Source organism: Peromyscus leucopus, chromosome 12 (genome assembly GCF_004664715.2).
Source record: "Peromyscus leucopus breed LL Stock chromosome 12, UCI_PerLeu_2.1, whole genome shotgun sequence".
Taxonomy (NCBI): Eukaryota; Metazoa; Chordata; class Mammalia; order Rodentia; family Cricetidae; genus Peromyscus; species Peromyscus leucopus.
Genome location: NC_051073.1, coordinates 39,703,037 through 39,716,829, shown reverse-complemented (window position 1 = coordinate 39,716,829; position 13,793 = coordinate 39,703,037). Strand labels below are relative to the sequence as shown.

Here is a 13,793-nt window from a genome sequence, read left to right as displayed (position 1 = left end):
CGTCTGATAATCCGACATGTCTTCTGAGGCTTGTTTTCTGTGATGACAGAAAATAACACACCATTCATAAGGAAACTGGCTAGAGATGTAGACTGAACAAAACTGCAAACATCACATGCACCTGCACTTCTTTCGGTCACGAAGATTCATCAGCATCTAAGTGACTTGTGGCAAACACGGAGTCCTAGAGATAGCTGGGTTTCTTTTTAAGACGCTGCAGACAAAATAAGCTAATACTCTGAGAATGTAATGAATTTACCTCACAAATATACTTGCTTTCTTTCTATTGCTTCCTAGACAGAGCTTTTGTTCAGTGAGCCCACACATCCTTCAGACTTTTTATCTGTTCCAAATAGCACCCTTCATGCTGAGTTAAATATCAAATAAATTAAAAAAATCTTTTTCTCTTATGAATGAACTTTCCAACTTGCTTAACCCCCTCCCCGGACATCTGCTTTCTGATGAAACCCAGGAGCTTTTGAGTAGAACAGTCACTGTGTGGTCTTAAAAGAGCCACAGTACACAAATCTCTCTTGCAATATGCACTCGAAATTTGGAAAGAAACTTTCTTGGAGCTCTTTGACATAACATTCTATAAAAATGATCCAAGGGATGACACATTTTACAGCTCCATACTTCGTTTACAGAAACAAGTCCAAGTATGAAATTCATACCAGAAAAAAAAAAAAAATCCAAAACAGCATCATTCCACTATGCTCTCCCCAACACACAATTCAGGAATTGTCCTAGTAAGATAAGTAGTCTTTGCTGCCATCTAGAGGTAAAAACTGTGTGGTGAAATCAGCAAATAAAGTCTAACTTGTGAACTTCTTCTAACCTGTAAGTTATTACCACCCCAAACCAATCTTCTTCACCAACACATGTCAGTATTGCCTGTAAGCTCCACCACTACAGTGTTTGATGTTAGGTAGGTATTCAGACAGAGACCTGTGGTGCTCATGAAAAACATACCTGCCCTGCCCCGACTCCCAGACAATCATCTTTAGCTCTGCCACAACATCTGGGTGTGCCATTTACATGAATCACAGACATCCTGACAGGTGACCACGGGCCAAGATGCGCTAGACTCTCATAGTGCTAAATTTTCCCTACCTTGGCAGGTCAGAGTTCATAATCAAAGAAAATGTTAAGAGCTTCAGGCCCTGAAGTGGTTCTCTACGTGTGGCAAGTTAACCACTTGCTATCAGAACAAATCACCCTTGAGAATTTACTAAAGGTGTGGATTCCTACACATCCACAGAACAATTTAAACAGGTCCTCACCATGGACTTCTGACACTAAACTGGAAAACTGGAATTCTGGAAAGGTTGAAACAGATTTCAACTGCAGCTTTTGTTGTTCATGGTTAGATGAAGTAGGTGATAATCACAGAAATGTCCTCATCACTGAGAATTTTCCTCTTTCATCTCTTAATAGTTTACTGTAGCATCTTTAATTGTAGGATTTTAGAAAGTGTTGGGACTAACAAAGAGCACTTATATCCTAACCTGAGCAGACCACTAATATGGATGCATTTTCATCTACAGGTTTAATCTGAAATTGAACATGCTATAAACCTAACTGTTTTAGTGCCACTACAATGTCTTAAGTTCCACACTGGACCTCACATGACATGTAGTGGTTAATACACAGTTACACTAAAAATAGTGTAGAAAATTATATTCATTCTATTCGTGTAATGTACATCGGAAACACAAATGGTTTCTGTGTTTAGATGTGGATCTTACTGTGGATACACAAATAAGTTCCCAAAATTAAGACATTCAAACTACTCGTGACCCCCAGTGTTTCACAAGGGACAGTCAATCTGTAGTTCTTTCTCTTCACATGTAAGTATTTAAAGTGTGCATGATCTAAATCCAGTTTCTTAACATTTCTGTGGAAGCAGTTCCCTGTAACTTCAATGACTTGTAATGACAACATAGTGTTTTTATGTAATCATACACTAATTCATTTACCACACCCCCATTATTAAGAATTGTTTTCTATGTCCACTTTTTTCATTCTAATTAATGCTAAAATAGCTACCTTTACCTTTCTTTATTTCCTAGAAAAGGTCTCTAATGAAAAAAGTGACTAAGTCACAGGGGATGGGTTTTATGGTACTTGAAACACAGTGCCAAGTTGCTCCCTACTTCATGTGGACACTGATTATTATTATTAGTAGTAGTATTCTTAAAATAACAAACACATGAAGAATGTAGATGCAGCATGTTAGTGTTACATGAGACCGTAAAGCCAAAATGACATGTAGGACACACAAGAATGGAATGGGACTATAACCTCACCTGGTATGTTTAGGATTAACAACAAAAAGATACTAAGAATATTAACCTACATACAGAAAACTTGACTACACATACCAAAAACCAAGTGTATTTCCAATATTGTTTATCCTTACTGAAGGAAGCCAAATCTATGCAGCATTTCTATTTGAAAACTATTTATGGCACTATGTGTTTAAGTGACTGTGACTACTAAGTTCAATTCTAACTCATTCTGATATACTTTTAAATCAAATATTCAATGATTTAGGAGTTAAAAAGCTCAATAATATCAGACTATATTTGGGATAATGAAATAAATGAAAACCATATATAATATATTTTAAGGTAAATATAAATGTAATTACACAAAGGAACTTCAATGTTCTGAATCAGTATAATAAAAATGTTAAAGGATGAAGATTAGAAGATGGTCTCATAAAAACAGTGTTAAAAATCGACAACAAAGGTATACAAAAAACTTTTAAGATATTTGACAATACTTACATTTATGCACTCAAAACAAGAAAAGAATGGTGTAACCTGGGGTGGGGGGGAAGAATAATCAACTCTGGCAGAAAGACTGTCACGAGTTCAAATCATGCCTGGGGCACATGGTGAGTTCCATACCAGCCTAGAATACAGTCACACCCACTCATACACCACCACCACCACCACCACCACATCATCATCACCACCACCACATCATCACCACCACCACCACCACCAAACAACAAAAACTAAACAAACAAACAACAACAAAGGAAGAATAATCAATTGGACTATAAAAATGTATGGTTAGTTGAAAACTTCCCATCTATATGCCAGCAACTATTCTTTTTTATTGTTTTTAATTTATTTTAATTTTTTGCTTTTTGAGACAGGGTTTCTCTGTGTAGCCCGGGCTGTCCTGGATCTTGCTTTGGAGACCAGGCTGGCCTCTAACTCACAGAGATCCACTTGCCTTTGCTGGGATTAAAGGCATGAGCCAGCACTGCCTGGACTGCCAACAAATACTCTTAAATATTCTCAACTATTCTCATTTTTTTTTTTTTTTTACTATTCTCATTCTTTAAGGAAACATTTTCTCCCTTAAAAATTAAAATATAATAAATAGTTCTTAGCAATCTATTTAACTCTCTGATAACCTACTCCTTCACCTAGATCACTCACTCAGGCTGTGTGACTCCTCTCACATTGCCCCTCATAGGTAACCAATAAGCAGAGAGCAGACGACTCTGCCCCTGCAATATCCCATCTCCCACCTCAAGCCACTCTCTTCTCACACGTGTCCCTCTGATGAATAGGTAGTCTCCCCTATGTGGCAGCCTCTCATACGCAATCTAATTTGAAGCACTCCATTTCTCAACTGTGTTTGATGTTTTCCTGAACCAAGCACATTAACAACAGCATTCTCTCATAACCAACAGCAGTTTCCTTGAGGTCCAGTCAAATGCTACTTTCCCCATGAAGCTCTTAGATGCAGCAAAAATTAAATCTTTCTCTGGAAATCTCATAGCTCTATGAAAATAGTTGGGGGCACTGCTCTTGTTTATTTCCACAACACTGACTAGCAAGAAGAACTGGGTTTCCTCTGTGGTTACTACTATCTATCATTAAAGCACATATACAAAAAGAGTTTGCAGAAATATTTTCCTGAAATATTTTCCCCTCAAACTAACTTCAATCTTATTAGATTCCCAGAACCTACTGCTTTCAAAGTCAAGCCCTGTGAACTAACTATAAGCCTTTAAAAATGACCATTTTCTTCCATTGTACAATAACTACCTTTTGTCTTTGTTGTTGTTGCTGTTGTTTGATTCAAGATCAAAGGAGTATGCAAGCAGAGAATTCCAACAAGGATCCCTAAACTCAAATCTACAGGCATCAGTAGACTTTCCAGCAAAACAGCCCTGGGACCTGTGGATAAGACTAGTCATCAAAATGGCTGTGAAAAATTACACATCATAAGAACTGTTACCTCTAACACATTCCTCCACATAGAAGGGAAAAGGTAAGTCATAACCATGTACTGTCTAGGAAGATTCGTCTCCAGAAACATCCGGGAAGCTACAATCACGGAAGGCCAGAAAAGAATGGCCATCTCTCCAGGAAATGGTGAAGCAAGCACGCTGTCCTATGGCTCACAGGCTGATGGACCTGGTGAAGGGCATGCCCAAAGAAGCAGTGCATGTGCACTTTCCAACTCTCTCTAGAGCATACATACACACTCTCTAGTTCACAACTGCACACCACTCAATTCCTCATGGCATTTGTAACCTGACTCAAACCTGGACTGCAGCATCAGCTCAGGACAAAACTGGATCCACTACTATAGCTCAAGAGCCTTTTGTAAACAAAGAAGCAATCTTTCACTCTACAGATCTTTTTTTTTTTTTTTCCCCCCGGTTTTTCAAGACAGGGTTTCTCTGTGTAGCTTTGTGCCTTTCCTGGAACTCACTCTGTAGCCCAGGCTGGCCTCGAACTCACAAAGATCCGCCTGTCTCTGCCTTCCGAGTGCTGGGATTAAAGGCGTGCGCCGCCACCACCGCCCGGTCACTCTACAGATCTTTATCACATAATCACATGGGATAAGAAAATGGACTTGCAAGAATTCCTGACTTATTCGTGAAAGTAGGATGATTTCCACCAAAATGACATAACAATCAAAATCAAACTTTAAGGTCTAAAAACCATCATCTTTATGACTATGAGAAAGAAAAGTAGTAATTCTTAGCTATAAGGAGAGAGAAACAACAAAATTAGTAATAGCTGATTACATCCTTGGCGTGGCCAACCAACAATCACTGATGTGTACAGACTTGACTGCTAGCACTCAGCCTCCTCTACCATTTTTATAGCAGATTTCCCCTCCTAAAGATAAAGTTATAGAATCATATTGCTTTGCATGTAAGATTAAAAAGTCTTCAGATTAGCATTGTGGCTTTCTATATTAATCAGAGCATATGAGAATCAATGGTCACTACTACTGAAATCTTAGAGGGAAATATAAATCACTGTTCTGGTTCTTCAAAAAAAAAAGAGCAATAATTTATCATTTCATAGGGCATCTTTATTCACATCCCTTCCCTCAATGTTATACAAAAAGATCAGCAGATTCAACAAACGCTTTGGCCCAGGAGACCCAGGATGACATTCACAGAATACTGCCTTCAGTCATCTACAGGCTGCACACATTACCGTGGCAGTAGTAACATGCAGTCACTGTTCTATCTCATTCAAGTTTGTGTCATTGAATCAAGAGAAAGGAGTGATTATAATTCAGTGTGGACACTGGTGCAATGACATTTTTAAGATGAGGCATTTTAGACTAAACAGATTTCACAACTTCACAAAGCCCCAGGGATTGGGGTGTCATTGATTTCTATGACCCATCACCGAACACTGGAGGCATGGACCTGGAATAAATCTTCCTGGCTGAGGACTAGACTTCGGCCAGCTTTCTACAATGAGCCCCAAAGCAGAAGAAAGAACTGCCATTCCCCACACTCACATGGCTAATCTATTTCAATGCATACACTGATGCCACAATATAACACCCCGGGGGCCATTTAATGAAGAGAGGAATGGGGAAAAGAGAGGGAGGGACAGGAGGAGGAAGCAGAGGAGGAAGAGGAGGAAGGTGGGCAGCACTGAGTTAAGGTAGTTAAAGAGGAATGGTGCAGAGCACCAGGCAAGTGGCAGCGGAAGACTGTGGGGAGGACAAGTGATGAGACTGGAACAACAGCCAAAGTTAAAGGGAATACAAAAGAGACTGAATGAAGGGGAGGGAGCTCGGACGCCAAAAGCAAGACACATCCACAGGGTGCACAGCAGCATGCCTGAGATAAAGCAGGTATTTAATACATCTGAAGCAAATTCAGGATAAGGAATGAGCTAGAGAGGCCATTCAATCAACGGGTAAGAAACTAGGCTTAGAGACAGCAGTGAAGAATGGTAGGATGGGAAAATCAGTTATGCCTGGGTACCATTTATTACGCTATGGGGAGATAAACTACTGGAATCCCTAGAGTGAAAACCAAACAGATCAAAAGGAAACATAAAATAAGCTGGGCACATGCCTATAATCTTACCAAGCTGGAGCAGAAACAGGAGGCAAAAGAAAAAGGGTCATGAGTGTGAGGCTAGTCTGAGCTGTTATATTGTCTCAAAAAAAAAAAAGTGCTGAGGCTATAGCTCTGGTAGAGAGAACACTCGAGGAGCATTCATAAAACCACAGGTTCAATTCTCAGCAGCGCCCGCGCGCGCGCACACACACACACACACACACCACACACACACACACACACACACAAATAGGGAGCAACCAGTTAAGAGAGCACTGGTTGCTCTTCGGGAGGATTCCCAGCACCCACAAGGCAGCTCACAACCACCTGTAATTCCAGTCACAGGTCATCAGACACCCTCTTCTGGCCTCCATGGGCACTGCACACATGCAGAACAAACATACTTGCAGGTAAAACACCCACACACATAAGAATAAAATAAAATTAAATTATTGATAGGAAAAGTAACATATACTACCAATGGTTTCAGAAAAACAAAGTGCCTAGGAAAGTTTGATCTTGAAAAGGAACACAAAGTATGTTGTATATTAAAGGTTTGAACCTTGTTTTCTCCCACACTGGTACTCTCTCAAGTATGTTTTATATGAAGATGGCATAAATTCATGAGCAAGGAAAAAAAGGAGAAGATATTGTTCAAAGTACTAAAAAGAAAAAGATACAAAATAATTGTGGACATTTCTATGATCACCAGCAGTAATTTATCTTCAAATGGTAATCAAGTTCTCTCATTAAGATAAAAGTATCACAAAAGGTTCTGTTTTAACCAAAGAATTACCAACTACAACATAGGCTTACTCAAAGCCATATCTGAGGCATAACATGCAATGCAACTAAGAACTAAGTATGACTTGGATTTCAACAGCATAGTGTTTGACATATAAAGCAAGTGAAACAAAGAATCCTGCCACCCCAGCATAACCCTGCTAAAAAAAATGTGGCCATTATGAAGGGGGAAATGAAAAGTAAATAAAAGAAGCTATCCTACATGAAGTGGGAGGGGAGTCTCTGGAAAGAATGTGTTTAACAGGAGTAGAAGGGAGTGAGAGAAGTAAGGAGGGTGAAAATGGACAAAATACACCATATACATATGTGAAATTGTCAGAATGTTTTTAAATTCCAAAAGGAAAATGTCCTACAATTCTAGAGTAACTGTGATTAAATTTTAAGAACTAGAGAAAAGTCCAAGTGAAGGAAAATAATGAAACTCCTAAGAACTGATAGTTTTATGTTAAGAGTTCTACTTGTGCTTTGTTTATTCAGCTTCGGTGATCTCTGGATTACTATTTGAACTTTTTGAAATCATGTTATCTAATTTTAATCAGAATGCAATTGTCTCGTATCTAACAGAACTGTGGACTGAATACTAGGGTAACTAATAAAAACCAGTTTTCTCTAGGATATATTTCAAATTTCTTCCAGAAAAATATATAATCCCCTGAGTTTGGATGTAAGCAGCATCTTCAAGCTGGGTAGGCCAAAATTCTATTATCTCACCTCATTTGACAGGAAGGCTAAGAATAATTTTGATAATGATAAATGTTGGAAGAAATCAAAACAAAACTATTTTATGATAAGAAAATTACATAAAACTCAAATTTCATTGTTTATAAAGTTTTATTAGAACAAGTTACACTCATTTGTTTACATATTTGTCCACTTTTACACTAAAATACCAAAGCTGAGTAGTTTAAAAATGACTGGATCTGCAAAACCTTGGTAGACTCCTGCTAAATAAATAAATACATACAAAAAAAGAAGTTTGCTAACCACTAGCCCAATATGAACAAGACTAGCAAGGAACCCAGGAACAGAACATTTAACCACACTACCATCATCTAATTTCTAAAAGCAACACTTGCAATTCAAGAATTCAATCTAGCATTCTATGAAAGCTGATGAAATGAGAAAACTACATTGTAAGATGTTCGTGAAATGTTTAGAAAAATGTATAACATTGAAGTATTCAATGACAAGTCATTAGATTCAGAACAGGTCAAAAGCAGGGCAGAGTGGCACAAGCCTATAATATCAGCAATGGGCAAGCTGAAGCAAAAACCTCTAGTTCAAGGCAGTAGGATTTCTAATTCAAGGCCAACCTGGGCTAGATAGTGAAAAGCTTTCTCAAAACAAAGTCAAAACCAATACAAAAACCTCTAAGAATTTATAGTACAGAATAATGTTATGCATTATTATTAAACAAGAGAGGAAATGAAAGGTCTTCCGCATTTATGAGGGCTATTTTTCATGAAACGCATGGATACTTAGCAAAATTATATCAGGGAATTATGATTTTGAGAAAGATACGTACATCTGTACTTTCAAACTTTCCTAAGCTGTTGTCAAGAACCATTCATTTTAACATTTGTAAGAATTGTGGGAATTCTAAATGTCCCTAGGTTGTTTGCAGATCCATCTAGAAGTTTTCAAGTACCGAACATGACTGACAATGTAGCCTCTTTTTCTTTCCTCCCCCTTGTGTTTAAAAATCCATCCTGAATTTTGCCCTTAAACATTCTGTCATGTTATATGTATCTTTATTAAGCACACCAATACATACATATATCCAATAATGTAAACTGATGGTGTCCCCCCAATTCTGTGTCAAAAATAGGGCTGACCTCAATAAATAATCTGTGCTCTGAAGTTGGTTCTCTGTGGGTACTGCCAACATCTACAGGAAACATTCCAAGCCTGAATTGTATAGCACAGACAATGGTTCACAATATGCACAATGCCTATACATTAAATTATACCATAGCAGTCTAACTTTGGTGAGAAAAAGGGTAAATAACAAAACAAACAACAACCTTAGCTATTTATTTAGAGATCCTATGTTCGCCCACCAAGTCATTCCAGAAGAAATTTGCATCAATAAAGCAACATGATTTGAAGAATACTCACGATGCTCACCTCAGCAGTCACTAACAGAAAGAATCACTGCATTCACTCTAGGTCACGAAGCTGTCACCTGTACAAGTTACAGTCTCATTTTCAAAGCAGGAGTCTATTTATTGTCCCCTTTACAACACAATTGATAACACTAAATCCAGGTGAGCATGATAGTGAGTACTTCTAATCCTAGCAGTCAGGAGGTCAAGGCAGGGAGATTTCAGATTTCAGGCCAGCAGGCTGGGCTACATATTAAAATCCTGGCTTAAAAAGTAATAAAATACATTTAATAAAGGATAGTAAGACACTACCATAAGGCACAGGATTTTGGCAAGTCTTCCATGCAAGAGAGCATCTTCAGAGGCATAAGTCTCCAGGCAGGATATGGCTATAATATTAATTAGTTTACTACTAAAGACTAAATGAATGCCTTCTAGGAACAAAATCACTACTCCAACCTCAAGGAGAAAGCAAAGGATGAGGAAAAGCTACCATGGAGCTAACATCCAGTGCCAGCAGACAGTGATTTACCAAGACAAGAGACAGACATTGGTAAAGGACCTGCCCATCAGAAGAGCACCCACAGCACGTTTCAGGCTAAACAGGAGCTGCTTCTCAGGAAGGTCTGGACCGAGTTCCTATGTTAAGAGCTGGTTACTAAAATCAGAAGGACAGCATGGAACAACTATTACAAGATCCTGAGACGAAAGGAATGGAACTTATGGAGCAATAAAGGGAAGGCCAGTGTTGTTGAGTCACTGTCCACAGTGGGGACTGGCAGGTCTGGAAAATAACCAGCCATGGTAATGAGATTTACTGTGTGCAGAGAGAGCTTGTGGAGATTTAACCCAGTTTCTGATCTGACTTCTCTGGTAGCTGAGGGACAAAATACTGATGCTGGGACCTCTATTTTTGAACTTACTACAGTGGTTAATACAAATTAGAACAACAGTATATACGTCAATGGGGGGAAATGCAGAGAAAGACCCGGAGTAACTTCTGGCAGGAGACACAACAGGACCAGAGATGTGAGAAGTTAAGGGAACAAACACATCAATACCCTACCAGGCTTCCATGAAATTGACGGCTTGTGGGAACTGAAATATGGAAGTGTGGAGACAAGGCAGATTTACACCACTTACACTTGATATTCATATTAAATAACAAATTCAGAAGCCATCCAGCTGTTTGAGCTTTGAGCACAAATCACATATAAGAACTACATCTCAATTACTGACAAGGGTTTCTCAAAGCATAGGGGCAAAACTGCTTATTTTTATCTCTGAATAAAATCAGACAGAGTCAACATACAGTTTGATAATGATGTGTATAATGCATATAAATCATATACCTTTTAAAATCAATAATGTTTTATTTGCTTAGAGATGAGATTCTTACCTTTGATCATAAGAATAACCATCACAAGAAACGTTAAGTGCACAGACTGACTTCAGCTCATCTGAATATGAATGGAAGCTACCTCACTCAACAAGAGAAGCCCAAGCTAAGTAAGGATCTCAGTGCTCCTGCTTCCTTGTGTATAAAAATAAGAAAACAGTAACTACTTCTTGGTAGACTTGAAAATATGCTAGCATTCATAAAGTGACCATAAGAATCACATGACATTAAAGGTAGGCTAAGGCAGGAGAATTAAGAGTTTAAGGTTAGCCGGGCAGTGGTGGTGCACGCCTTTAATCCCAGCACTCAGGAGGCAGAGCCAGGCAGATCTCTGTAAATTCAAGATTAGCCTGGGCTACAGAATGAGTTTCAGGAAAGGCACAAAGCTACACAGAGAAACCCTCCCTGTCTTAAGAGTTTAAGGTTAGCCTGGGCTACAGAAGGAAAGCTCCATCTCAAAAAAGAAAGGAAGGAAGGAAGAAAAGAAAGGAAAAGGATTTAGCACACAGTAAGAGCTCAACAAATGAAAAGTGGCATGACTACCCCGACTCCTGATATTTCTGAACACGTCCGTTTTCTTGTTACATGTATTGTTAGAGGTGGCATCAAGACTCAAAATGAGCTACTGAATCACAGGAAGAACACTCCTCAAAAGGTGTGGAGAGCTGGAGATTACTGAGAACAATTACGTATTCATCTTTACGTTTAGTTTCTCGGTACTGTAGTTCAGTGCCAGCTCTCCTCTATCTCTAGTGCAGTCTCACACCTGGGATCCAGACTCCCATATGCCACTGGACTGACACTCTACTTGACTTCTTCCCTCAAAACACAAAATCCATGCTGTGATGTTTCAGTTTCACACTGAGACATCTCCTAAATTTGTCAACTCCATCAGTGTCTATCATGTGATGGTTCTGAGGTCAAAATAAAACAGAAATCTAACTTTGAGCTTACCCTCAAAACTACAGAGAGGCAGACCTCAGAGCCTTGGAGGGTGACTTGAGACATAACAAAAACAGCAGTCACTGCATGTTCAGTCTTATGGAACTTGAAATGTTCAAGACCATTCTGGGGGAACTACTTATTAAATGCTTTGGGAAACAGTTTTGTTTCTGACACCAACCAGGTAACTGAACTTGCCAATGAACATCTGTAGGTCACATTCCTTATCTGTAAAACAGCAGAGTTAAAAAAAGATGACCTTTATTTTAAGACCCTTGTTGCCTCAAACTACATGTTATAAAGAACACATTATATTAACACTTTGGGCATATACTGCGTGCCAAGCATTGTACCAGGCTGTACAACTTTAAACCACCTCCATTTCACCTTCATAACAATCTCTGAATAGATATTAGCATTACTCTTTTTTACAGATGATGAAAAGGAGAATGTGTCAGCGACAGCCGTGCCTGTGATTTGAATTCCACCAGTCTGAACCTAGTTCTGGAATCACGGGTGACCATATATATGCCAAACCGCTTCTTTGGTACAAAAATAAAAAAACAAAAACAAAAACAAAAAAAAAAAAATAAAAAAACAAAAACAAAAACAAAAAAACGGTCTACGTCGTTTCCAGGACAAAGTAAAAGAGAAAGAGAATGAGAGCTTGGGAAGGGACCCCCAGATCCCTCCACACCGGCAGGCGACGAGGTGGTGTGTCCCTCTCGCTTCACCTGGGACGACAGGCTCTCCCACCCGTGTCCCCGCGGCGCCTGGCGCCCCCTCCCTCAGCTGGGCGCCCCTCGTCCGGGCGGAACCGCCCCCACCTGCGGCGAGGGCCACAGGCGGCGGGCAGGGGGGCTGCGGCGAGGGGGCCCTGGAGAGGCGGCGGCGTGGGGGGCGGGCCGAGCGGGTACCTGGGCTGCTGGCGGCGGCGGCGGCCGGCTGGTTCTCCCACCACTCGTCTCCCAGATCGTCCGCCATCTCCGTGGGACCCGGCGCGAGCTGCTGACACGCAGCGGGGGTGGGAAACAGGCCGGCGGCGGCTGTGCTCCCTCCGCCCGTGCGACGCCAGCACGCGGAGACACACCACGGGACGCCGCCGGCGCTCCCGCCCGGTGAGATGACGTCACGTAACCACGCCCTCCCGCGGCGGCCGCCGCCGGAGCCAGGGGTGTCGCCGTTTCCACACGGGTTCCGGGTGCTCGGCGTCGAACCAGAAACACAAGGTCAAGGCCCCCAAGTGATAGAAACGAGCCACGACCCAGAGCCAAAAGCGTATCACCTGTCGGGGTCGTTTTTTAAAAATATCTTTAAGGGCTTTGATTTGGATTGTGGCCGAGAAGTCTGTGTCGAAAGTGCAAGGACTGATGCTAAAGCGATTTCTCCCTGCTCAGTTTCAAAGAACTTACGCCGCGGGAGAAGACCGGAGCACGTGGTTGTGTTGTCATTAGGTTGTCAGTGTTCTGTCGATCCTGCGCTTGTACTGTTTCACCTGAGAGAGAAACCTGAGAGTTTGTGGCGATGGAAGTCAGGGATTTTGTCAGTTGTACACTTGGATGCTACAACTTAAATAAAGAGAAGGTAATTTGGTCAGGAGGGGTGCGAATGCCCCAGCGCCTTGAAATATTATACTACTTCTCTCTATATATACTTAATCGGGTTTTGATATACTCTTTCAAGGACTGGGAGTGTTTGTGTCTGAATACTATGGCTCTTGGAACAAGAACAGAACTTGGAGCTGGGCGTGGTAATCCCAGCACTCTAAAGGCAAAGGCGGGCGGATCTCTTGAGTTCAAGGCCAGCCTGGTCTACATAGTAAATTCCTGGACTGCCGGGGTTATGTAGAGAAACCTATCTCTGAGAGAGGAAGGAAGGGAGTTAGAGAGAGAAAGAGAGACAGAGACAGAGAATGGAAAGAGGGAGGAAGGGAGAGAGAGGAGAGAGAGAGAAAACTCGGCATAGAGTAGACTCTCAGACTGTTGACAATCGGACTGTATGCAATATTCCTTTACTTTCTGCCTAACAGGTATCAGAGATCAGGAAAGCCACAGGCCAAATGCAGCCATGGGGTTGTTTGTACCGGTGGTCCTGGGTTCTGTAAGCAGGCTGAGCAAGCCATGAGGAGTAAGCCAGTAAGCAGCACCGCTCCATGGCTTCTGCATCAAGTGCTGCCTCCGGGTTCCTGTCC

At 40.8% G+C, this 13,793-nt stretch overlaps 1 protein-coding gene across 1 annotated transcript in view; it reads right to left on the bottom strand.

Moving 5' to 3' along the window:
• Cmss1 (cms1 ribosomal small subunit homolog) overlaps positions 1 to 12,730 on the bottom strand; it is a 315,309-nt gene extending 302,579 nt beyond the window's left edge. Inside the window, exon 1 of the mRNA XM_028867532.2 lies at positions 12,520 to 12,730. Within this exon, the coding sequence (XP_028723365.1) occupies positions 12,520 to 12,586 (67 nt within the window). The 5' untranslated portion in view covers positions 12,587 to 12,730. The remainder of the gene's footprint in view (positions 1 to 12,519) is intronic.
• Positions 12,731 to 13,793: the final 1,063 nt, after the last annotated feature.